Here is a 25,997-nt window from a genome sequence, read left to right as displayed (position 1 = left end):
GGAACTGCCAGGATTGAAAAAACCCATCTCAAAGCTTCCACCAGAAGGCACTATGGTGTTGCTGCCTGTAGTGGAGTGAGTTTTAGTTATGGTGTCTACTGTATTGGAGACTATTAGGATGGAAAATAAAGAGGAAAAAAATAAACTTATTTTAAGGCTTTTCATTAACAGTCTCATCTTCAATTCATGGACTACCTTTGTTTTTTCATTATTTATTCATTTTATAAGCAATGTAATAAATAAATAAATAAATAAAAAAGAAACAGAAAAAAGGAAGACTCAAGACCTCTTGCAGTAAGTCTGCCAAATATTGGGAATCTTGGATAACAAAATTCATAGAGCATACAATTTTTTGTGTCTCCTTGTTTGCTTGTCTGTCGTTGATTGCATAAATCACTTGAGATCTTTTCTGATGAAGAAATTTCAAACACATACCCCACACTAAAGCGCACTAACACAGGTTAACCCCACTCACCGTTACTCTTTAATAATATCTAAGTTCATGTTCTTTATGGCCTAAAAGTACCCAAGATATGAGTTCAAATCACAACTTAATTAAAATTAACTTTAAGATAAAACAGAATTTTAAACAAGTTTTCCTAATCTATTCGTTAACTTTGAAAATTTAAAACCCACTCCATGCTATTCGAAAAATTTCAAAACCTCCAGATATCAACTAATATATCCTAAATTTCAAACTCAATTGGTTTTACTTGATTTTCTTATGAAAATAATTATTTACAATTAATTATATCCAAACAAGTTATTTTTTGCAGCACTTTAAAGAAATTAATGGTTCTGTTAGTATACACGAGCAATCAATGCAAGGTTAAAAATTTAAGAAACTAAACTCGTAACCGGTTCTAATGAAGCTAATTTGATCATTTTCAGATTTATACCCAAAAAAATGACACTTCCGAAGTTATTGTTTTGTACTAGTTTTCTGGACAGATTTGAATACATTAGTTTATATGGATTTTGAATCCCAAAAATTATAAGAAAATTGTGATATACAATTCAATACATAATTAATCTATTGTAAAAATTTTAGTTCAAAATTCATCCGTTTGATATGATTCCTTGATTTTTAAAGTTTGTGGCTATATACAGAATTTTTAAACTCAGAATTACTCCCATCACCTAAGCACCAAGTAATCGACTTACCCACAATAGTGATTACGTAGAACCCAATGATGCTATAGACCTCTTCCTCTCCTTGCCAATTGCTACTAATTTTTATTGCCTCTCTCTCTCTCTCTCTCAATCTCACGGCTACTGCTGGTAGGGGGCTATATGGGATTTTAGGGTTATTAAATCAATTATATAATAGGTCTCTCTTATTATTATTATTATTATTATTATTATCATTATCATCAATAATCTGTAAAATTGTGGACTTCCATAATAAATTTATTTATAGTTTAAAATTAATTAAAATGCCCTCTAGTAATATTTAATTTGCACTTAAAGATTCACAGTAAAATATTTGAGTTTTGTAAAATTATTATTGTTTTTATTATTTATTTATTTATCGGGTTCTCACACGAATCTTGTGAGACTGCTAGGCTATTGCATTGAAGGAGATGAAAAGATTTTGGTCTATGAGTATATGCCCAACAAAAGCTTGGATTTCTTCTTTTTTGGTTTGTGCCTTAGCAAACTTGAACATATTGAATATATTTTATTCTTTCTGTTATTATGTTTATTCATACTTATGTACTACCGTTTAATTTATTAATTTGGTGTGAAATGAGACAGATGTAATCAAACATGGGATACTAAACTGGGAGTTATGCGTTGATATCTGTTAAGGAATTGCTCGAGGGCTTCTCTATCTTCATCAGTATTCAAGGTTACGAATTATTCACAGAGATTTGAAAGCTAGCAACATTCTGTTGGATATAGATATGAACCCAACAAAATTCTAATTTTGGGTTGGCAAGAATTTTTGGGGGGAATGGATCACAAGCAACAAATCGAATTGTTGGTTCTTAGTGAGTAAAATATAATTTGTGCGCCTTTCCTCCAAAACATCTTATTTTTGCATACATTCATATCTTTGAGGATACTGATTTGATTTAATACTTGAATTCAGTGGCTACATGTCATCTGAGTATGCTTTGAAAGGCCTCTTCTCCATCAAATTCGATGTTTTCAGTTTTGGAGTCTTCTTCTTGGAAATTTTGACTGGCAAAAAGAATACTGGCGTTTATCATACTGAATCACTTAATCTTCTTAGATATGTGATTACCAAAATGATACTACATTTATTATCCCCTTCTTTTTCCCTTTTCTCTTTTTCTTTTGAAATCATAGACCTTCATACCATAGAAACAACCTCTTTGCACACCAGTATCTGACTGCATGCATCTGACCCTTCCTAGACCTTGTAGTGATGGGAGCCTAGAACTGCCTTGAAAATCTTAATTCTTGTATAATTCGTCTTCGAAGGATTCACAATGAGATATACTTGTTATCTTATTTTTCGGGCATTGGACTTGTGGAAAAGTGGCATAGGATAGGACACGATGGACCCAATACTAGGAGATATATCTTCTACACATATGTTGTTGAGCATAAATATAGGGCTTCTTTGTGTTCAAGAAATTGCAGCCGACAGGCCTACCATGTCTAGTGTTGTGTCACTACTTAGCAATGAACTTGTGTTTCTACTCTCTCCAAAACAAACTTGCATTTTTAATAATGACAAGTGTGCCTGATCGAACTTCATGTAGAAGCCCAGAAAATGTTCACTGAACAATGTAACAAATTCAATTCTGGAACCCCGGTAACAGTTCAGTCTTCCATATGTCAATTCGTCTATTGTCTTTGTTTTTTCTTTGTAAACTTACTTTCTTTTTTCTTCCCCAATAAAAGAAGTGTGCCTAAAATGTACTAAAATAGTGTTAACAATGAAGAGTGACAATTAGGTTGTGTGATTTAGTTTGTAGACAAGTTTGTAACCCATATGTTAGAAGAAGGGAGATTCAACTCATTTAGACTGTAAATGAAGTTTGGTGACTTGGTTTATTGATACAATACTGCGGTATCAACAAATACAACACAAAATATTGTTGACAAAATTAGGAACCATTGGTGAACTCTATGAAAATGTTGCTGATTAGGAAAAGTTGTGTAATCATTATAAATTTTGAAAATGGCTCAACTAACTGGGCAAGTTTCTTGGTTATGCTCGTGAAAGACCTGACTCAAAGACCAAACAACAAATCTTGTCATTGCTGTCCAAAAAAGAAGCTGATGAAAGATTAAGAAAACACCTGCATTTCAGTTTCATATGCGTTTTTGGTTTTTGGTTTTTGTTTTATATTTTCATTTTTCAGGGAAACAATTGTCCTTGTTTGGTAACATTTTTGTCTTTATTTTCTAATTTCTGTTTTTGTTTTCATTTTACTTTGAAATTGGTAACAAAAACTTGGTGTGTTGTTTTTGTTTTGAGAAAAATGTAGATGGTTAAAATTTCAAAACCTAGGGTTAAAGAAAGAGTAATTCTAGGGACGATCCAGTGTTATTGCTACTCTTACGATTGTCCAACGACATCGCTAGCAGCATCGAGATAGACATTGCCAGCGGCATCAAGATATGAGATATGTCACCAACACTGCCTTTTTCACCTTCGACACTAACAACATTTTCTTCGTCTTGTTGCTCTTCCATCTCATTTGTCGGTCCAAATCTATGTATAATGTTTTCTATTTTTCTGATTTTCTTTTAAAAATTATGTCAATTTTTTTAAACTTTTCTTTTCGTCTTAAGAGTTTTAAAAGTAACAAAAAAATTTAAAAAAAAATTAAAGAAAAAATAAAAAAAGTCCACTATTTTTTGGGTCATTTCTTGACCTTTTTTCAAAAAAAAAAATTAATGGTCCATCTAGCGAGTAGAACATGGAAAATTATACCATAAATTTGTAATAATTTTTATAATTTACTAATAAATGGTAACTTCCTTTTTTTTTGGGAAAAAAAAGTTCCGAACAATCCTCAAATTTAACATTAATTAAAAAAACATTTATAATATTTATCAAACATAAATTGGGCTCCCAAATTCAATTGTGTTGCGTAATTGGCGATGCACAGTGAGTGCAATCAAAAGTCCGGTGAGTGTGAACAAGCATATGCTATGGACTGTTTGATGAATGTAGCTGTACAAAATATGTTACTATAAAGAAAAATCATGGTGATTCCTAGGTGGGTTTGTGAAGTCGACATATATGACAGAATATGTTATTAATTTCTTCATGTTTGCTGTTTGTTGATGCCTCAAGAGATAGAATCTTACACGCACAGTCAATCACAGCCTCCAATACCATCGAATCTGCTGTCAATCACATATCATCAAATGGTAACACTAGTGCTACCCTTTTGGATTCAGGAAATCTTGTTTTGAGAGACGAGACATCTAGTGACTTACTACGGGAGAGTTTTGACTACCCTTCACATACTCTCTTGCCTGGAATGAAGCTTGGTTGTTTTAATAATTGGATCAATTGGATGCCCTGGTCATCTTTGATGTCCTGGAAAAGCAGGGAAGACCCTAGCCCTAGAGTTTTCTCTCTGGAAAATGATCCTCTAGGCATGCACCAGTTCTTCATCATAAAGGGATCTCGAAAGTATTGGACTAGTGGGGTATGGAATGGAAAAAGTTTCCCAATGATCCCTGACATGACAGCTCACAATATAAACATCACCTTTAGTTTCAACCTGTCGGGGGGCTATTTCACTTACTCTGTTACTGATGCTTTTGCGACTATTATATTTGTGTTGGATGTATCAGGGAAACTTCAGCTGTTGTCGTGGTCTGAAACTAATCATCAATGGAATTTGTTGTGGTCTCAACCGAGCCAGCAGTGTGAGGTTTAGGCCTACTGTGGGCCTTTCAGCAGTTGTAGTCAAAAGGCCCTTCCATATTGCCAATGTTTGCCTGGTTTTGAACCCCTTTCTATAGAAAATTGGAATGCAGAGGACATGGCAGGAGGGTGTACGAGGAAAGCCCCATTGCAGTGCAGCAATAAAAGTTGAGCCAATGGGAAGAAAGACCAGTTTCTTTGGATGTCTAAAGTAAGACTCCTTGTTAATCCAATAATTTTGCAACATAGAGGTGCTTCAGATTGCAAGTCAGTTTGCTTGAATAACTGCTCTTGCTCTGCTTACGCTTATGGCAGTGATGGGTGTTTAGTATGGAGTGAAGATCTCTTTAATGTGGAATAGCTGACAAATGATGACCCTGATGGGAGAGATTTCTATCAAAAACTTGTTGATTCTGAGTTTCTTAGTAGAGGTAAGAATAATGGAATTGCCGCAATTGTTTTGGTGGCATGGTGACAAAAATTAATTACTTTGTTTTGGATAAAAATGAATTCAGTCCACCTAACTCATTTTTCAGATTCAAGAAGCAAGTGGTGGAAATGGCTAATTCTGGCACTATCAGATTCTATGACTCTATCAGCCTTGGTTTATTGTATATGGAGAAGAACATTACAGAAAAAAAGGTATGCATTTCACTCTTGGAACAGAATACTAAACCAATCCACGGGAGTTTTTTTTTTTTTTTTTAGCAACTCAAGCTTAGTCATTATGCTTCTATATAGGTCCAAAAGTCCAAATATAATTCCAAAAAAAAAATAATAATAATAAGCCCCTATATTTTTTTTTTTTGTCAAGCGGAGGAGGATTTGATGCTATGTGATATCGATACAAGCATTGGAGCCAGTAAGAGTCTTATTGGTGGAAAGAAGGAAGATGATTTACCGTTGTTCAGTTTCGCTAGTGTTTCTCTTGCAACTGATAACTTTTCTAATACAAATAAGCTCAGAGAGTGTGTTTTGGGACCTGTTTACAAGGTGACATTTAACAACACTAACCACGATTCTTTGGGGATGTTGAGCACTAAGCAGAAATCAGTCCCAATTGATGCATAGAGCTTTGTTTTATTTTTTGAGTTCACATGTTTACTTAATAATATGTTTTTTTCGGATAGTGTTTGATGTTAGTTTTCCATAGATCATAAACAAGCTAAGAAGGTTCTATATCAGGAAAAGTTGCTAAAAGAACATGAGGTGGCTATGAAAAGGCTTTCAAGAAAATCTGGACAAGGATTAGAGGAATTACAAAACGAGGCTACGCTCATAGTAAAACTTCAACACAATAATCTTGTGAGACTACTGGGCTGCTGCATTGAAAGACATGAAAAGATTTTAATCTATGAGTATATGCCTAACAAAAGCTTGGATTTCTTGCTTTTTGGTTTGTGCCTTCGCATTCTTGAATATATTTGATCGCTTCTGTTTGTATGCTTATCCATACTTATGTACTACCATTTAAATTTATTAATTTGATGTGAAATCGCAACAAATCCAATCAAACATGGGACACTGAATTGGGAGTTACACGTTAACCTCATTGAAGGAATTGCTCAAGGGCTTCTCTATCTTCATCAATATTCAAGGTTACAAATCATCCATAGAGATTTGAAAGCTAGCAACATTTTGTTGGACAAAGATATGAACCCTAAAATTTCTGATTTTGGGATGGCAAGAATTTTCGGTGGAAATGGATCACAAGCAACAAATCGAATTATTGGCACTTAGTGAGTAAAAAGTAGTTTATGCACCTTTGCACCAAAACATCTTCTTTTTTCATACATTCATATTTTTAAGGCTACTAAACGATTCAATTTAATACTTGAATCCAGTGGCTATATGTCACTTGAGTATGCTTTGGACGTCCTATTCTCAATCAAATCTGATGTCTTTAGCTTTGGAGTCTTCTTGTTAGAGATTTTGAGTGGCAAAAAGAATACAGGCTTTTATTTGACTGACTCTGTTAATCTTCTTGGATATATGAGTATCAGAATGCTATTACATTTATCATGCCCTTATTTTACCTTTCCACTTTTTTCGTTTTTGAAGGATTCACAATGAGATATACTCTACTGTCTTATATTCTTTAGGCATGGGACTTGTGGAAGAGTGGCATGGGACAGAACCTGAAGGATCCAATGTTGGGAGACATACCTTCTCCAAATATGCTGTTGAGGTACATAAACATTGGACTTCTTTGTGTTCAAGAAAGTGCAGCTAATAGGCCTACCATGTCCATTGTTGTGTCGATGCTTAGCAATGAACTTGTGCTTCTACCCTCTCCAAAACAACCTGCATATTCAACTATTACAAGTGTGCCAGATTAGAATTTATGCAAAAACCGAGAAAGATGTTCATTGACCAATGTGACGGTTTTAATTCTGAAACCCTAGTAATAGTTCAATCTTCCATGTCAATTCATTGTATTGTCTTTACTTGTTCTTTCTTATTGAACTTACATTTTTTTGTTTTTTTTTTTTTTTTTTTTTCATAAGAGAAGTTTTCCTGAAATGAACTAAAAAGTTGTTAATTTGGGAATGGAGAGTGACACTGAGTGCTGTCTCTATCTATTATGTGTACACTTTGCAACGCCTATACTGGAATAGGGGACGTTCAACTCTTTTAAAATGTCAAATAGGTTTAGTGAGTTGGTTTGTTGATACAATACAAAAAATTGTCAACCAACTTCAAGATCCATTCCAAAAGATCAATAAAACACTAGAGTTTAAGTTTCTTTTTGGTTGTTTTATGTATTTTTTTTTAAGAACAATTATTTGGCCTCGTTTGTTAAAATTTTGATACGTCATTGAGTAGATGTCTGTATGAGTTAGAGTTCAATTTTTTATTTAAACTTTCTTTTAATTTGCCCTTTTGGAATACTACAACTAGAACCAAAGTGAAGAACAAAAGCTGACTGTTTACAACCCATTCATCTACACAACCTCTCGATTCTCACGCTCCAAAACAATTTGATTGCATTGTCTCACAATGAATTTTCACAGTGTGACTTTTCACTATGATAGTAAGTGAAATTTCACTTAAAATTAATCATTTTGGAGCTCTCAATTTGAACCTTCTGGTGATAAATTTGGAATTACGGGTAATTTTTGTAACTAGTCACCAATTTTAGAATTTTTAGCACTGAAATAGAAATTCTATTGGCTTCAAATAGAGTCAGTAAAATTTCACCATGCAAAATCAACCAAACTTAGCAATTCTGAATTCAAACAAATTATTATATATTAATAACATATATGTCTCAATATTGGGCCTAATTTAACCCTTCCAAATTTAACTCTAAGAAAAAAAAGTTAAATTTCAAGCTCATCCACTTAACTTGATATAAATGGGATTTTCGTGTGAATTATTAAATAAATTTCATCCGTATTACCACAAGTGTTCGAATTTGAACATTTGACCACATATTTGAATTTCAGTCTTTACATTTATACACCTGTAAAAGTGAAATATTTAAATATTTTCTAATTCATTGTATAACTAAATAGTAAAAAATTAAAATTAAAATTTTATAAATGAGTTGGTTGAGACGGACACTCTCATTCCAAAATCTATTTGAAAAATAAACAATTTCAAAATCTCAAATTAACATTATAGATCAATTTATTTTTCTTCCGTAAGTTTTAAAAATACGAATTGAGCTAAACATATGAACTTAGAAAGAAATCATTTGACAAATAATAATTTTATCAAATAATCAAAAAAAAAAAAATTAATCGATACAAAAAAAGTGAAAAAATTCTTTCCATTCACCTTTACAAGTCCCATTCATTATAATTTTTGCATGTTTGTTTATAAAAAAAGAAAAAAAAAATTAACAAACATATTTCACCACATCTTTTTAAAAAAAAAAGTTAAAAAATACTAAAAAAATTCAATATTTACATTAATAAAAAAAACTTTTTAAATATATTTATCAAATGTAAATTGGGCTCCCAAATTCAATCATGTTGTGTCACCCACGACACACAATAACAACTATTGAAAGTCCGACGAGTGCGAGTGAGAGAAGCTTCTGCTTAATTAAGGTCTGCCGAACCAATTCTATGCGTGCTATAAAATGGCATAATTTTATATTTTTTGAGTTATAATTTAAAGAATATATTATAACCAAACAACATTGATGGGTCGTTACACATACCAAAATTAACCACTAAACTATACCAAATCCTTTTAAAATAATGGCATGTCCCGGTATCGATCCACAAGGAAAATTGTGAAATTAGACTAATTTAATCGCTAAGCTCTTAAATTAATTTTCATTAAAAAGATTGAGAGATTTTATGACTAAAAAGGAATTAAATGAAATTGAGAAATTAAATTGACAATTAAAATTAAAGTTTGAGATATTAATTTTTGGGAAAAATCCTAGGGCAAAAAATTCACCACTAATCATATAAATGAGATTAAACATCGGCTATCAATTGTAATCCGGTCTGAAATACCCAATATTTCACAACTACAAGTTTGAAATATTGATCAAGAGGGTCGTCGCATTCAAAGTATAGGCACAAATCATCCCAAGTAGTACAAGGCGTTTGCTCTAAACTATGGTAGCAACACGACCTGTCTCTCGTAACATGACTCGTCTCGTACTTTGAGCACAAACACAAAGAAAACTAATGTATGGAAGCATTAAACAATCACAGAAAGTAAAATACTTGAAGAGATGAAAAGAATAATTATTATAAACTTCTAAAACATCCATACATTGATTCAAACCAAATCACAATCAAAACTTATGAAATGTAATGCCCCCCAAAAATAATACAATAAATACAACCCAAACATATATTAAAGATAGCATGAATCAGAGTAAATAGTCCTTTCATTACATGAAGTTAATTATACAAAAGAGTTTAACATAATTAAATGCCCTATTGGCTTACATCTTTCCAAGCGTTGACTTGGTTACACAAAAAGAGACTACCTCATACACATTTAGCCCTAGGCTTTACAAAAATATACAATTCAAATTAAAGAAGCTGTTGCCCCAAAAATATCCCTCCAAGCTACTGCCTTGGTGGAGGTAAGTTACCAACACCTGAAAATGTTATTCCCAAATAGGGTGAGCCACAGCCCAGTAGAAATCATCTAGCACAATATATGAAACTTAGCAAAGGTATAAATACACTATACATACATAACGTTAGTGATAGAGACATCCACAGTTTATATAATCATAAAGTACCAATTTCCATTCATTTCATTACATGGACCAATTTCATTATCTCTTTAACAATCCAAATGAGACTTCAACTCATTAGTTCTACAATCCCATCAATAATACATGAACACTTCAAACTTTTCTTTCAAGGAAATTTCATTCGCGGGCAGCCGTCAAACGGGACCCATGTAAACATAGGCTATACAAGCACTACAATTGCCATTTTACGGATATTTCGTCTGCGGGCTAGGCACCCATGTATAATTTCAGGACTTTCACCCAGGACACTCCGGCTAACTTAATTATAATGAAGTCTAACCCCTTTCTCTTCCCAAACAATCATTCATACATATGCAATGTATTTAAACACAACATCAAACAATGGAGCACATCCCTTTTCCACTCTCACATAATCATACGTGTACAATGTAAATAAGTATAGTCATGTCCAATGTCAAACAACAAGAGATTAGTTTCAATTCACCTAATCCTCATGCAATTTCTACAACAATCATAGTTATCCTCCACCGATAGCCCAATATAGTTATTTCTAAATAGATATTCAATCTCATGGCAAATAATTTATTCAAATTTTCAAAGAATGAGTTAATACATAACTTATCCCACCATTCATATTAATACTCTCTCAATATCACATTTTCAATGGCAATTTCAATTATCTCCATAAAATAATCATGATAGTCATTTTAGGGCAAAACTTCCCCTTTTCTAATTATCAACCCAAATATCATTTCCAACCACTGTGACCCAACATCATTTCATTTTCACAACCGACATTCATGTATTTCATGTTTCACAACAATCCCTCTTTCCATATACACCCAAACCCTAGGTTTTCCTACAACACCCTCAACTCACATCATTGTCACGTAACATACAAATAACTAAGCTAAATAACATATGAAGGTGTAGAAAAGATCCCTACCTCAAAGGAAGAAGATGAGTCAAACAAAAGAGAAATTTTGAGAACGCCAAAAGTCACTTCTATTCGGATCAAAATGTAGATCTTGACGAGCTCTATCTTTTTCTCAAAGGCACTAGGGTGAAAAGATCAATGGATCTAGATGAAATCTAAGAGAGAAGGTTAACTCTAGAGAGAGAGGCTCAAGAACAAGCTTTTTGGAAAGTTTTAGAGAGAGAGAGAGATATGAAAAAGTGACTCAAAATGTCATCTTCTCGGACTATTATATGCGCAGTCCGCTCGAGCATGGAAAGCCCCGCTTGAGTGTCAGACACAAAGTACTACTCGAGCGTGAAAGGTGGCGCTCGAGTGTAAAATACACATTTCCAGAAGTTTTGCAGATGAAGGTCCCCGCTCGAGCGTGGGACTGGATGCTCGAGCATCCAAAGCACCTTCCTAGTATTTCAGAACTGCAAAAGAAATGCTGAGAAGTGTCAAATCCCGCTTGAGAGCAAGAATGGCTGCTTAAGCGGAGGAGCAAAATTTGTGAAGCCCGCTCAAGCACAAGAATGCTCGCTCGAGCGGAAGAGCCAAAATTTGGGCAACAAAGGTTTGGAATAACAAGCAACCAACCTGTCCCAAACACATAACTACAACCCGATAACCAAAATAAAAGGGGAAGACAAGGGAAAGAGATATGAATAACTATTCAAAACCAAACCAACCCAAGTCCGAAATGCAATAAGTAACGGGTCAAAACCGGAATCACTATATGAAAAATCCTATTATATGGCTAGGGTTTCATCAAAACCCTAGAAAAGAATAAGCTAGCCACTAATTGAGGAGTGGGAAGAGGTGGAAGAGATGGGAGAGACTATGGAAGTTGTCCATGAAGCTTGAGGGAAAATCACCTGCTATAGAACCCGAACCTCCCTTTCCTTAGAATCAAATTTCAGAACACTAATCCAGCCCCTTTGTTGCCTTCCTCTGCTGTCTTTCAAACAGGTTTAAAACATCGGGCCCATTTTCCAAGAAAAGTCAACGCACATGCAGAAAAAGTCAACGCACATGCGGGAAGCTCTTTTCTTTCTGAATTTTGTATTTTTTGCCCATTTTATGCTCCGACTATGTATAACCTGATTGACATTAAACAAACACAAAATATATAATTGGACAAGCAAGTGAAGTTAAGAGATCCTAATTAACGGCCTCAATGTTGCACAATTCGGCCTTAATCACATCCCCCAACTTACAACTTGCTAGTCCTCAAGCAAGCAATAAAAATAAAAAAAAATTAAATTAAACAAAATCTAGCTATTTCCTCTTTCGTGGGAAAACGGTTGCATTTAGCATATGCAACAAGCCTTTAAACCACAAAGTTATCCTAAGTGGACGAGTAAAGTCTCGTAAGGGTTTCCAAAAATGATACCCACAAACATTAACATATTCACATCTATCTAGCAACAATCAATCACACTACACCACTCAATAATTAACTTATATGCCAATACAGTGCAATATTAAGACATTATGAGTCATTGACGACACAGTAGACAAACATGAAGGAATCTATTAAGCAAAGACCGCAATGCAGTTAATACAAAAGTAAAGTCTCATGTATTTGTGAATGCTAGTAAACACATAATCAGTACCTTCGATGTAAAGTGCAATCCCCATACTAGTTAACTGTCCACTATAATAGCCCAGTGTAACTCATAATAATACCCAGCATATACAAAAAAACTAAACTATTGCAACCAAGATTCTCAAATACATATATATATTTTTTGAAAGACTGTGTAATGTTCTGATCCATTAAGCTTTCTAATCAACCCATGTAACAAGCATCGGGCCAATGACTCCCAAACTAGATGGTTTTAGGGCACTAGGTGGAAAGACACCCCTACGGGCTTAATAACTCAAGTTGAAAAGGCTACAAATCCGGACAAGTCATTCTCCTTACTTTTCCTTAACTATGCAATGTCTAGGACCCTTAAGCTTTTTAATTAACCCATGTAATAAGTATTGAGCCAATGACTCCCAAACCAGACGGTTTTAGGGCATTAGGTGTAAAGACACCCCTACGGGCTTAATAACTCAAGTTAAAGAGGCTACGACCTCAAACAAGTCAAGTGCTTTTTTTTTTTTTTGAAAGACTCTTGGCTACTCATTTATTCTTTTCTGCAACACCAGTAATTATCAATGATGTACACCAAGGATTAGAATAGAGAGGTCACTGCTATGAAAGTGTGTTCATGTGAATCGAGGCATACTCATGATAAGTGTACTAATACCACAAATACAAACAACTCTCCTAGTGCAAACATCACATGCGAGTATCTTCCTAATAAACCCTTTTCATATAAGCCTACTATGTTCCCCAATTAACATATGCTCAAATCACTACCATATTGGCACAAAGTGAAAATCAAGTGCAGTGGTGTAATCAAGTGAAGTAGGTATAAGCATGAATTATGAGCCAAATAGAAATGCACAAAAGAAAATACCCTCATCCCCCAACTTGAATATGACATTGTTCTCAATGGAAGCAAAAGCCAAGTAAATTGAAATAAGAGAATATTATCAAAGATTATAGGTGCACATCCAGGTAGGCAAAGAGTAACACACACACACAAACGTGACTCTTTTTTTTCTTTTCTTTTTTTTTTTAACAAAAGAAGAAATAAATAAAAAATAAAAGATAAAAGAGACAAAGCAAAATATAGGCTGCTACTACTGAGAATCTGGTGGCAGTGGTGGCAAGAAATGCTAGGCAAACAAGGCGGCCATCAATGACCGCTTCTCAAATGCTTCATCTTGAACCCGGGCACTGAGCTGGTCAAAGCGTTGCTGGCTCGACTCTCAATATGTATAAAAGTCAGTTTGTAGTGATGCAACTGCTTGCTGAATGTCGAGCTGGTAGGCGTTGAGCTGGTCGAAAGCCGCATGAAAGTAGTCTCGATGCGCCTAAAAATCCGTGCGTAACCCCATGAAACTGGTGGTGATCACGAAAAGTACTGTGGACCTGATCCATAGAGTGCTAAAGCTGTAAGTACTCCTCCTGATTCATGTATAGTGGGTCCCTTTGGGGAGGCACAGGGAAGGCAGGATGAGGTGGTTGGTCGTGGACGGGGTCCTGGGCCTCATTCACCAGGCCACCAACTTGCTGCGGGAGGTGGGATATGCTATTGTGCCATTCCCATTGCCCGAAAATAGAATAAACTATGTCAATCTCCTCAGTCGAATCAATGGGTAGGCCGTTCAGCTCAAAGACAAGTGTGAGCAAGTTGGCAAATGGCAGAGGCTAAGTCAGGTTCTGCATAGGTTAAGGCCAGATTGCCTCCTATAGAAATTTGAATGTATGCAGCCAGATGATATTCGCAAATGGTACCTGATAACCATGTTGGTACCCATGGAGAACCCGGACAAACTCCAATTGACGCTCAGCTTTATGCCCAAGTAGAAGGGCATTCTTATGTGTGACAGAGTCAATAAATAACAAGCGGCCAAGTAGCTTTCTCCAGCGCAAGCATGTGAAACTTGCGTCACCGTGGGCCCCCAGGAAGTACTCTTGGATGAGGCTGTGTATCAATTGTCGGTCCTCAACTTTCGGGAAGGGCTGGTGTTCCACCTTGGAAAAAACCCTAATACTTGGGCAATCATGGAGGTAGTAATGCTGACAAGGTAGCCATCAATAGTGGACAACATTCCTACGTTGGTGAATGACTCATACATGTTCTGGTAGAAGAGCCGTACCAGACAAGGATAAGTGGGTGCTGTCACAATGCAAAGGCCCAACTGTTGTTGGAGTTGGAGCTGCTCAACGGCCCAAGAAGTGACCAGGTCACGCTGAAAATAGGTGATGCTAAACTGTGTAAGCTTGTGAAATGGGCGTGAAGCCCACTCTAGGCCTGGCAACTCAACCGGTGGTGGTGGCGAGGATGGTGGTGACGGTGGCGGTGCTGGCGCCGAGGAGGTGGAACCTCTGGCCTTTTTGGAGGCCCGGGCGGATATCCATCGACTCATGTACTACACACACCAACAATAGACATATATACCCGTGAAACCAGCATGAGAATCAAATAAGACATTTAAGCACAAGTCTGGCCACTAAAGTACCACATGCAATTCTCATCATTTTTTTTTTTTAAAACCTAAAACAAAATAAAATAGAATAATATAAGCTTACATATTAACATTTTAACAAGTATTGAATTGAACTAACAAGTAATATTGAGATAATAGAATACATCTAAACAACTAAACAAATAGATGGAAAAAAAATTTAGTTTAATAAGTAATTGTGTAACTAGTTTAGTTATTGTTCCTTTTATTATATATATATATATATATTTACAATATATGAAATCTAAAATAAAATAAACTAAACACATTAACATTTTGTGTAAATAACGATGGATTAAACAAATGAAAACAAACTACACTAATAAGTAATGAAATAAACTGAAAAAGAAGAAAGAAATACTTAATAAAAATAATAAAAAAAAAAAATAAACAACTAAACAGCTAAATAAGTAAATGGACAACCTAGGAAGTAAAATGAATTGGAAAAGCTAAGTATATATATATTTGGAAAAGAGACCGCACGTGCGGCGGTCGTCTTCTTGGTTGCCCAATTTTTTTTTATTATTTATGAACAATATATGATGATTTGAATAAAAACAAAAACAAAAACAAAACTCCACTTATCTACTCCTACACCCACAAAAACAAAACTACATAGTTGAATTTTTTTTTTTTTTTAGGATGAACAATAGATCACTATAAAACTATCCCTAAATCTCACTATTGAAAGAAGAAACATAAAGTGTTAAAGAAAAAGGAAGGATTTACCTTTAAATAGTGGAGAGAGGGAGAGAGAGAGAGAGAGAGAGAGAGAGAAGGGAGATTCGCCCGAAAAAAATGGTGGTCGCCAGAGATTCGACGGACAGAGAGGAAATAGGGTGCCGGCGGTGAGATGGTGGTAAGGAAGAAGGAAGGTGAAGGTTGGTGATGGTGGAAAGAAGAATGAAGAATGTTAGTTGTGGTGGGGCTTGAGTGAAAGAGAAAGAGAGGAAGAAGATGATAAGGTAGAGAGAGAGAGAGAGAGAGAGAGAGAGAATATGAGAGGTAGAGAGATAGAGACAAAATTTGTGAGAGTGATGGTGAGAAAAGTCACTACAAGAAATTGCATTTTTCGCAACGCAACAAAATATGTTGCTAAAAGGGAAAATTCGCTGGCAAAGAGTTTTACCGACACACAAAGCTACGTTGGCAACCCGTAGGCAAAAGTGAGTTGGCAAAAGTTATTGCCGACGAAATTATGATTGCGTTGGTAAAAGTAATGCCTTTAGCGACGAACATAGTCGTCGCTAAAAGCCTCCATCCATCGTCGGCAATTTACCTTGCGTTGGTAAAAGTCATTCAAATATGATGATTGTGTGGCACTTTTCACGACACAAATTTGCATGGGCAAAAAATATACTTTTAGCAACAACATATGCATCGGCAAAAGTAAACTTTTGGCTACACATTTACGTCGGTAAATGTTGCCATTTGCCGACGATTTGTTGTCGCTAAAGCTTTACTTTTGGCAATGACAAATTGGCATTGGCAAAAAATACACTTCTACCAACACAATATGAGTGGGGAAAAGTAACTTTTAGCGACACATTTACGTCGGTAAATGTTGCCATTTGCCAACGATTTGGTTGTCGATAAAGCTTTAGTTTTGGCAACGACAAATTGGCATTGGCAAAAAATACACTTTTAGCAACACAATACGTATAGCGACCCCGGTCTTTTCCCATTTGATTATTGTATTCGGACATAGGTTCCGTAGATTCTGTCATTGTATAATTGTTGTGTTGTCCCTTATTTTCTCAATTGGAGTTATAGGATGCATTGGGCAGGTTTGTTTCAGGTTGGTTGGGTTTAGAAACCAAGTGTTGCTGTCCAGAATTTTGGATCCTCGCTCGAGCGAGGAGTTGGTCGCTCGAGCGAGAAGTTGTTTTTGGGTTCTTAGCTCGAGCCGGGGTTTGGTAGCTCGAGTGAGAGTTTGCGTCTGGTATGGACCTGTAGCATTGCATTCTTGGCTCGAGCGAGATTTTCTTTGCTCGAGCGAGGATTTCTTGTGTCTGGTCGCTCGAGCGACCAAGTCTTCGCTCGAGCGAGCCTGTCCAGTTTAATTACACAGCAGCGGGTTTTTAATCAGTTTTTCATCCTCTTTTTAGATTCCAAACCCTAAGGTCTGACTTCTCTCTCACCCTGCTCACCTTCTCTCTTAGATTTGATCCACTTAGGGTGTGTTTCTACCCTAGATCCTTCATTAAAAAGAGTGTGTGAGTCGAGGGCTTCGTTTTAATCTGAATTGTTGGTAGTTTGGAGCACTTTGGAGTTTGGGTCTTCATCTCCATCTTCTCTTTTGGTGCTATTTCTTCGAGGTAGGGATTTCCTACTCCATATTATAGGTTTTGTCCTAAGTTCTGGTATTTTGATATGTTGGGGGTTGTTTGGTAATTTTGGGAAAAACTCTAATTGTTGTAATAAATTAATTTGTATAATTAATTTAGGGAAAATTGGGGAATGTAGTTGAGTTCATGAAATTGAGGAATTTATTAATTAAATGGTGTAGTTGATTTGTTTAATCACTCACCTATGAAAATGTTGGAATTATATTAGTTGATTCATTTATTTCCTGTTTAGAAATAACTGTTTTGGGCTATCGGTGGAGGATAGTCGTGATTGTTGTAGACAATGCATGTGGATTAGGTATAATTGAAACTAATCACATTGGTTGAGTCATTAATTTTGACTGTTGAATTAATACAGACATTATGTGTATTGATTGTGTGATGTATATGTTATGTGTTTACATACTTTGTTTTGTGTGGGAGGAGATAGGGGATGTACTCCACGGTTTAGGGGAAGATAGGGGATGGACCTCTAAATCGGATTTTGTTTGCGAGGAGATAGGGGATGGACTCCATTAGCATCACTTTTATGTGTGCTTATTTATATTGAAGTGTTTTGTTGATACAGCACTAAAATGTGTATCAAATTGGAAGTATGAAGTGTTTTGGTTTGAGCCTGAGTCTCATTTGCTTGTCGATATTGGAAGAATGTGAATTTGATATATATAGTACACTGTTGTAAGTTTGGTCAGGTTCTGAGCCATATTGAATTAATATATTGGAAAGTAAAACGAGTCTTGGACATTAATGTCATGAAACTGTATAAAGATATAACTGATTATCTTGGTTAACCAATTATTGAATGCTATTGCTATATTCAATGCTTATATTTGGTTTAGTATATTTCTACTGGGTTGTGGCTCACCCTTTATGGGAACATCATTTTCAGGTTCAGGTGATAAGCTACCTCCAAGGACTTAGCTTGGGAGGGTTTGGCTTCTGGATTTTGAAGAAGACTATCTTTAGTTAATTGTCTTTATTTATTAGTACATGTAAACATTCAAGCCTAGGGCTTTTCTTGTATTGAGTTAGAACTCATATTTTTGTATCCAAGTGTTGGCTTGGAAAGATGTAAGCCTGTAGGGCATTTTATTCAATGTTACATGTAATGCTTTTATTTAGTAATACTCTGATGAATGAAATAATAAATTGTTTTCTTTAAATAATGCATGTCAAGGATATATATATAATGGGTTTATTTTGAGGGCGTTACAATATGAGTGGGAAAAAATAAACTTTTAGCTACACATTTACCGAAAAGTTATTTGTCGAGAAAGCTTCACTTTTTAACAACAACAAATTTGCAATGGGAAAAATAATTGAAACTCATTTATAATTTTTGAAAAGATTTATAGGTTTACAAGAGGCATCCCTCAGGCACCACTATAACAAACTAATAACATGGATATGAAATCACACAAAATACCCCCTCCATACCCCCTCCATACCCTTCCAGCCAAAACACCAGCAGTTGCCCGAACTTACACCTAATGACAACCCCCATTAATGAAAACCTGATCTATTACAAATTGGACAAAAAGTCCTGCACCCTTCCAAACATCAACAACACCAGCAAACATCCAACAACAACACAGCAGCACCTCATCGTAACAAACACCATCACAGCAGCATCACCACAGCATCTCAGCAACAGCAGCAACATCATAGCAGCACCAGAAGAATAGCAGATCAGCAAACTGATTCAACACAGATCATCACCAGTTCAGAAAACCATTTCAACTCGGCAGTGTAATGAGTAAAAGTGTCACATGAGTAGAAGTGTCATATGAGTAGAAGTGTTAGTGCTTCTTGCATTAAGGTCTGGTTACTTGTTAGACAGATTTGAATTAGACATAAATTTAGCAAATAGGAAAACAAAAGCATGAAAGGAGTAGCCTACTCCACAAGGGTGGCTTGAGATACACACACAAGTCAACAGGGAATTTTCACACTGTCTCTTTAATTCCAACTCTAAATTCATAATCAAGCAGGGGCCTCTTTATGTGGACACTAGTAAACCATAATGAGAAATAAACTTTCTAAAAATTACCCCATTTAGAGATTGTAAAATATTCAAAATCTACCAAAATAAGTAATTCTAAACAAGTAATTGGCTGGATTATAGCCCAAGAGAAGTCTACTAACCAACACACAAACTATAGCAAAGAAATCCCAAAAAATAAAATACATCCAGAACATTCTGAAGCTCCTAATAGGGGACTAACAAATGCTAATCAAGAATAAAATGAAGTCTCATAAATAAACAAACTTCATACTAACTAGACAAACTTGACATTATTTGCTTGGGATTTGTCCTCTTCTACTTACGGCTTCTGCATCACAATGTCACACATTCATGTGAATAATTGGGGCTTATGTTTTCAATGAAAGAATTGAGATTTCAACTATATTACACTGAAAATCAATTGTGAGAACAAGATGGAAAAATTTGTTACTAGCAACGTGGTCAAGCAAGACAAACTCAACACTGGAAACAGTTTTGAGGCATGAGAGTTAAATAATAGGAAGGCAGTTTTAGCTCCTGAGACATTTACGTAAGATTCTTCTACAAAATTAGACCTCAGAACTTAAATCTGTTTTCTTATGTTGTAGAGCTTTTAAAAATCATTATTGAAAGTCTCAATGTGTCCAAATTCATTGATGAAGAAATGATTACCGAGTGGTGTTCAAGTCTAAAATTTTAGTATGCATTTAGCAGATGGTCCTCAAGTAAATGTCCTAAATGCTAAATCCACCACAAGAAAGGAAGCATAATTTGAATGGAATTATAAAACTGCAGTTAGCATTTAATTCACCCAAAACCCCCATTGAACTTAACTTCAAAGTCAAGAAGAAAAGAAATTACTTATAATACACTTGAACAACACTAAGAAACTTATAACATGAGAAGACTTACCAAATTTTGAACAAAAGTATTCAGGAGATGTTTGGTTTGATTATCCCTTAGCAACTGGGGAACATGATTCTTGAAAACCCTGTAAAATTGAATCCAATGGAAGGATGTCTAGTAGCAAGGTAACACAGTATCTGCTTAAGAAAACGCTAGCAAATTCCAGGAATGTCATGAAAAAAAAAACTAACTACGGCATTTACATATACTGACACCAACCACAAAAACCTTGAATACCTATTGAGTTAGTATAAAAATGCACAGATCTTTGAAAGTAAACAGATGTTCCCATGTATGTGTATACATGTAAGCACATAACAAGAAGGGCTTTCAGTGTTCAATAAATTTTGCAGCTAATTTCTTTAAAGGCATGGGTTCTACAAAATCAGTTCATTGTCAGAAACAGAACGTGCCAATCAGTGCCATGGTCTCAACTGGTGCCCATGGTGCAAATCAGATTATTAGCAGTCTCATGTATCAAGGTTGTGCCTGATCTAGAATTGGCAATTTCAGATCAGAATGCTTATAAGGAATGCTTCAGGACTAGAAATATTTAAATTTTAAACACACAACATAGTCCTCAGTAAAGAATTGTGAACAATAATTTACCATGAATTTCCAGCAGCATTAGAAATAATGTCATAAATTATCCATGGATGAATACCAGCTTGGGCACCAAGAGAAATGGCCTCCACAGAAGAAACAAAATGAATGCCCTCAAGCAGCTCTATTACCATTTTAATTTTGCTGCAATTTAAAAAAGAAAAGTAGACATTAACAATAACATCATCTAATATGATATTAGAACACCTAACATAAATAAACAAAGAAGAAGGGCCATTCCCCTGTGCCAATCCCTGTTAAATTGGGTTAAACACCTAGCACAAACAAATTTACTATCAAGTGGCACAACTAAGACACAATTAAATTATCATTTGAAAAGTATTGTTCAGAGATATGAAATTACTTAAATTTGTATTGGAATATTCAAGAATCATTTAGTTGTAAGTTTATAGTAAATTAGATTTGACTTGGTTTACACAATCACTTGTGTAATATTAGGTCAGGTGTTGTTTTCTGCGCAAAGCCATTAGTTTTTTTTTTTTAACCAAATTTTAATTCCACTTTTTGTTTCCAATATTTACATGTTATCAAAGCCATATCACTACTAAGAAGCAGCCTATCAGTTCTTGTATTCCTGTCAAGTAAAAAAAATCTCCTATGGTTTCCTGGTGCAGTCTTGTGAATTTTCTAGTCTCCAATGGTTCAATAGCTACATGCTGAATATTGTTACAATTTAGCAATAAAAAGAGACAAAATGCTATATATTAGCAATGTTGCTCCAATGATGACTTTGCTCCCTCCATTTATTCTCCCATTTCAACTATCATTTCAAAATAACAAGTACATGTTACTTAATCAAACTTTATTAACTTAATTTGGAGTTACATACTGCAAAATAAAATAACATAAGACATAATCATGGAAGAGGAAGAACATAATAATCTGAGTTGCTTGATCATGCCAAAATTTTTGTGCCTGATCGTTCATTTAGAGGTATCTCAAGTCAGCTCTTGTGAAATGGATCCTGTGCTCTAACCATGATCACTTAAAATTGAAAGCATTTAGTGATGCAAATTGGGTTGGTTCAGTCGATGATAGACAAAATGCAAACATATGTGTGTATAAGAAGAGAACATGTGCCTACTTTTGGTGTCTCTCATTAGCCTTTTCCTGTATTTATCTCTCTTCTCTCTATCTCTCTCTCTTTCTCTCTCTCTCTCTCTCTCTCTCTTCTTGTCTTCATCTTTTACCCTAAATTTAATTGTCACCAATTTTATATGAAAATTTGTCTCAACAACACAATTCAAATTGTTCTAAAATCTAAACATGACAAAGAAATTGGTAAGATTGTGAAGAAATCCCACCTTCCAGCACCAAGTGCCCCCTCAAAAACATAAAGTTTCTCACTCATAGCTGTTTGAAAAACACAATAGTTTGTCTTAGAGATGAAATAGAAAATTTAAAAGTAGTGATCAAAAAACTGAATCCTTATGCAAGTGTTGCAGAGTAGTGACATAAGTAGATTGTACCAGAGAGAACAGGGCGTGCCCTTGTAATGGCATCCGACTGTCCTGATGAAATAATCTGCGTATTATAGAAATATCAGCTTCAGCCAGCTATAAAATAGCAATACAAAAGCAAAATGATCCTCTACGTATGTGAGGAAGAAATAGGATATGAGATATATAATCTTACCATTATTTTGCCATTCAAAACCTCTGACATTCCCTTAGAGATATATATATCAACTACAAAAACTCTCTCCAAATCCTCTGCTAGAGTAGAAACAGATTAATGATTAGAGGAGTTAGAAAATGTTCAATGTAGATGTAAGTTTAGCACAAGCTGAGCAAACACCAAATTCTTTCTTTTGCTTTTCCATTAAGTTAGATGTAACCAGTAACCAGTAGACTTCTAAGGCATAAATTTGGTATAACAGTAAAGAACACATTATTATTGAATGTTCTACTCTCTTCCCTTTTCTTTTCTTTTTTTCTTTTTTGCTTTTTTTGATAAGTAAATAAAGTATAGATTCATAGAACACAAAGGGTCATCACCCCTGTACATTAGAGATTTGCAGACAGAAGAACAAAAAACAAAACAAAAAAAGAAAGATAGACATTAAACCTTCCCCAAAATATAAACAAAAAAAGAAAAAATAAAATGATTTAACTATGAACCTTCTCCCTTGTCCTTTCATTTCAACTCACCTCCCCTGCCCTCATTAACCTTCATATCAATAATGGAGGGCATGATCCACTAGGCAGAGTTAAAAAGTTGCTAAAGCTCTATAATCTCATTAATGGAAAAATAAAGATAAGAACAACTATGGCTGTCTATGATAAATCTTGAGTAAAAATGATGAAACCGAAAAAAAAAGAAAAAGAAAAGAAAGAGTATCATAACACACTGTTGAGCTGCCGATAAATCTAAAACTAAATAGCACAAAACTACGACGACATCCACCAACAAACCAGACAGAACAGAAAAGTTAACCAAGAGTATAAAAGAAAATTCTATACAAATATTTTTTTTATCTAGAGAAAATAAATTGCCTGTGAGTCGCTTCTCGAGCTTCTGTATATGAGCAGGTAGTATGGTTGAATGGAGAATGATGACAGCATCTTTGCGTAACCCTACAAAACCAGAAAATAGTATATTCTGAACATCAACCAAGCAGACTAATTATAAATTCAGAAAACATTAAGGATCTCCACAAAACCTTTTAAAGCACTCTCATGACCAAAAAGTAGGTCATTTATTTGATCTGCATGAGATATCAATACAACCAAAGCTGCAACATCTGCATGCAAAGAAATGAGAGAAGGAAGCATCAGAAAGTCAATTTTTAGCTCTTCAAAAAAATAAGGTCACAATTTATAGAGAAAATAAAAGAAGAACATATTCAGTCAACTATGATCCAAAAGTATATATATATATATATATATCATTGTTTTTAGGTGTTTCTTTAGGTAGCTAAATGTACTGAGTTTTTGGTGCCTTCTAAGTTTTTAGGTGTTTCTTTAGGTAGCTAAATATACTATTCGAAGTCATTTTGAACCCTTATATTCCTTTTACCAATCAAAGTCATTTAATCCCTTATCTCCCTTCATACCAATCAAAGTTTATTAATTACAATCAGAGTGCTTTTGGAATAAGTCATTGCTTTTGGAATAAAAAATTCAAAGTCATTCAAACACACAGCAAAATTCATTGCTTTTGGAATAAAAAATTCAATCGCGAAATGCCCTGAATTCAATCGTGAACAAATTCAATGAACAAACAGAGAGATGGGAAATGAAGACAGACCTCAAAGGCTTGTACGGCATAGCCAGAGAGAAGGAGTGAGGAGGCCAATTGCAAGCTCAGTTGGTCCAAGCCAACGAACCCAATTACACTCTGAGACGCCATTGGAGCGAGTTCAAAGGACATTTATAAAGGTTAGATTTCCTCCATCAAAAGAAATTCCCAATGCACAATAAAGTATTCCCAAGTAAAACTCCATGTCACATAAAATGGGAGTAACAGATAACCTTTGAACTTATATATTGTTCTCTATTTTTCTTTTTCTTTTTCTTTTTCTTTTTATATTATCTCTTTCACACTCACACACAACCACTCACTCACTCATTGGTGTGCAATAATGTGAGATCTCTTTTGTACATCATTTTGTTAGTAGTTACCACTAACCAATAAAGAAAATGGAAGATTTTTTTTGTCTCCATGCCATGATTGGTTGAGCTCTAGCATGGAGTTTATATCCAATCAAGAACAACCAAAGAAAGCAAAAACAAAACCACAAAACAGCAGCAGTCAGGAAGGCAAAAACCAGGGCTAGACCAATGCTGCTGCTGCTCACCAGGACATCGCAGATGATACACCAGGTCAAAGACAGAATGCAGTGGCTGCTCACCCACAATGCTAAAACAGAACAGATTATGAACCAGACCATCCACTCTTTACAATCAGCCGGATGCCTCCCTACACCATCATCCACACGCTTATCACTATGCCATCTCATGTCTTTTGCCGTCTTCCTAGACATGTATAATCTTCTCAACCTAGGTGTCAATGGGAAGTAACGCAATATCTTGTGAGGGATCTTCTTACCCTTGCTATCATTTACTCTGTACCTAGATGCTTGACACGTGGGACATTTTTCCAAGTGAGCATTCTCCTTCCAGAATAGTACACAATCATGTTTACATGCATCGATGAGCTCGTACCCCAAGCCCAAGTCACGTAGCAACTTCTTGCACTCGTAAATTGACCCTGGCACCACGTGGCCTTCTGGTAGGAATCGCCTTTGTATCTCCAAAACCTTGTCAAAAGACTTATTGCTCCACCTATTTTCTACCTTCACATGTAGCATCTGAATAACGAATGATAACAAAGTATCCGAGTTTTTGCAACCTGGGTACAAGAAACATTGGGAAGCATCTAACAATTTATCAAAATGTCGTACATCCTCTCTTTCTAGAGTATCACCCTCCATAAAATTCCCCCTCTGATAGTCCTCTATCAGTTCATCATATTCATCTTCATCCTCATCATTCTCACCATTGCTTTCATCAAGGTTATTGTGTTCTGGAAGTTCACCGTGTTCTAACCAAGTGGTGTATGATACTATCATCCCACTTATGAGCAAATGAGCTTTCACACTATCATACTTCTACTTATAAAAGTTACAACAATTGATGCATGGGCACTTAATCTCCCTAGCCTCACCCAAATGAACCTTTGCAAATTCAATAAATGAGTTCACCCCATCTACGTATGGCTGACTGAATCTATCAGAAATTAACATCCAACTCCTGTCCATGTCTGATCATAAGATAGTAGTTAATATCAATAGGACACAACCTTTTATTTTTTATTTTTGTATTCTTTAAACATGAAGACAAAGTAGTTAATATAAGTGTAGAGTGACACGTCATCATCAATAAAGGTGCATCTACCTATAGGCTTTTTTAATTTTGTATCAAGGTTTCGACCAACAAATCCTCTAAAGTTCTATTATATCTGCATATATTATGTATTAAGTTAAGTGTTTTTTACATTTATCA

The 25,997-nt window shown here is 35.1% G+C and overlaps 2 protein-coding genes and 1 long non-coding RNA gene across 3 annotated transcripts; 1 reads left to right on the top strand and 2 right to left on the bottom strand.

Annotated features, from left to right (window-relative positions):
* Positions 1 to 4,238: 4,238 nt before the first annotated feature.
* LOC114276531 (receptor-like serine/threonine-protein kinase SD1-8) lies at positions 4,239 to 7,203 on the top strand. Its single transcript, XM_082881418.1, has 7 exons — positions 4,239 to 4,871; positions 5,226 to 5,295; positions 5,679 to 5,857; positions 6,050 to 6,260; positions 6,369 to 6,603; positions 6,709 to 6,856; positions 6,967 to 7,203. Exons 1-7 carry the CDS (start codon positions 4,239 to 4,241, stop codon positions 7,201 to 7,203), a joined length of 1,713 nt encoding a protein of 570 aa, XP_082737544.1.
* Positions 7,204 to 22,626: 15,423 nt separating this feature from the next.
* Positions 22,627 to 23,786, bottom strand: LOC114314799 (uncharacterized). The gene is made up of 3 exons (XR_014334819.1): positions 23,654 to 23,786; positions 23,487 to 23,567; positions 22,627 to 22,703 (listed from the first exon to the last, which is right to left on the bottom strand). It is a non-coding gene; the product is annotated as an uncharacterized LOC114314799 (long non-coding RNA).
* A 900-nt stretch (positions 23,787 to 24,686) lies between these two features.
* Positions 24,687 to 25,753, bottom strand: LOC145796332 (uncharacterized). Its single transcript, XM_082881417.1, has 3 exons — positions 25,670 to 25,753; positions 24,881 to 25,603; positions 24,687 to 24,836 (listed from the first exon to the last, which is right to left on the bottom strand). The coding sequence occupies exons 1-3, from the start codon at positions 25,751 to 25,753 to the stop codon at positions 24,687 to 24,689; spliced, it is 957 nt and encodes a 318-aa protein (XP_082737543.1).
* Between the last annotated feature and the right edge of the window lie 244 nt (positions 25,754 to 25,997).

This window comes from Camellia sinensis, chromosome 7 (assembly GCF_055761805.1).
Source record: "Camellia sinensis isolate YWXY chromosome 7, ASM5576180v1, whole genome shotgun sequence".
Classification (NCBI taxonomy): Eukaryota; Viridiplantae; Streptophyta; class Magnoliopsida; order Ericales; family Theaceae; genus Camellia; species Camellia sinensis.
This window is presented reverse-complemented; position numbering and strand designations above follow the sequence as displayed.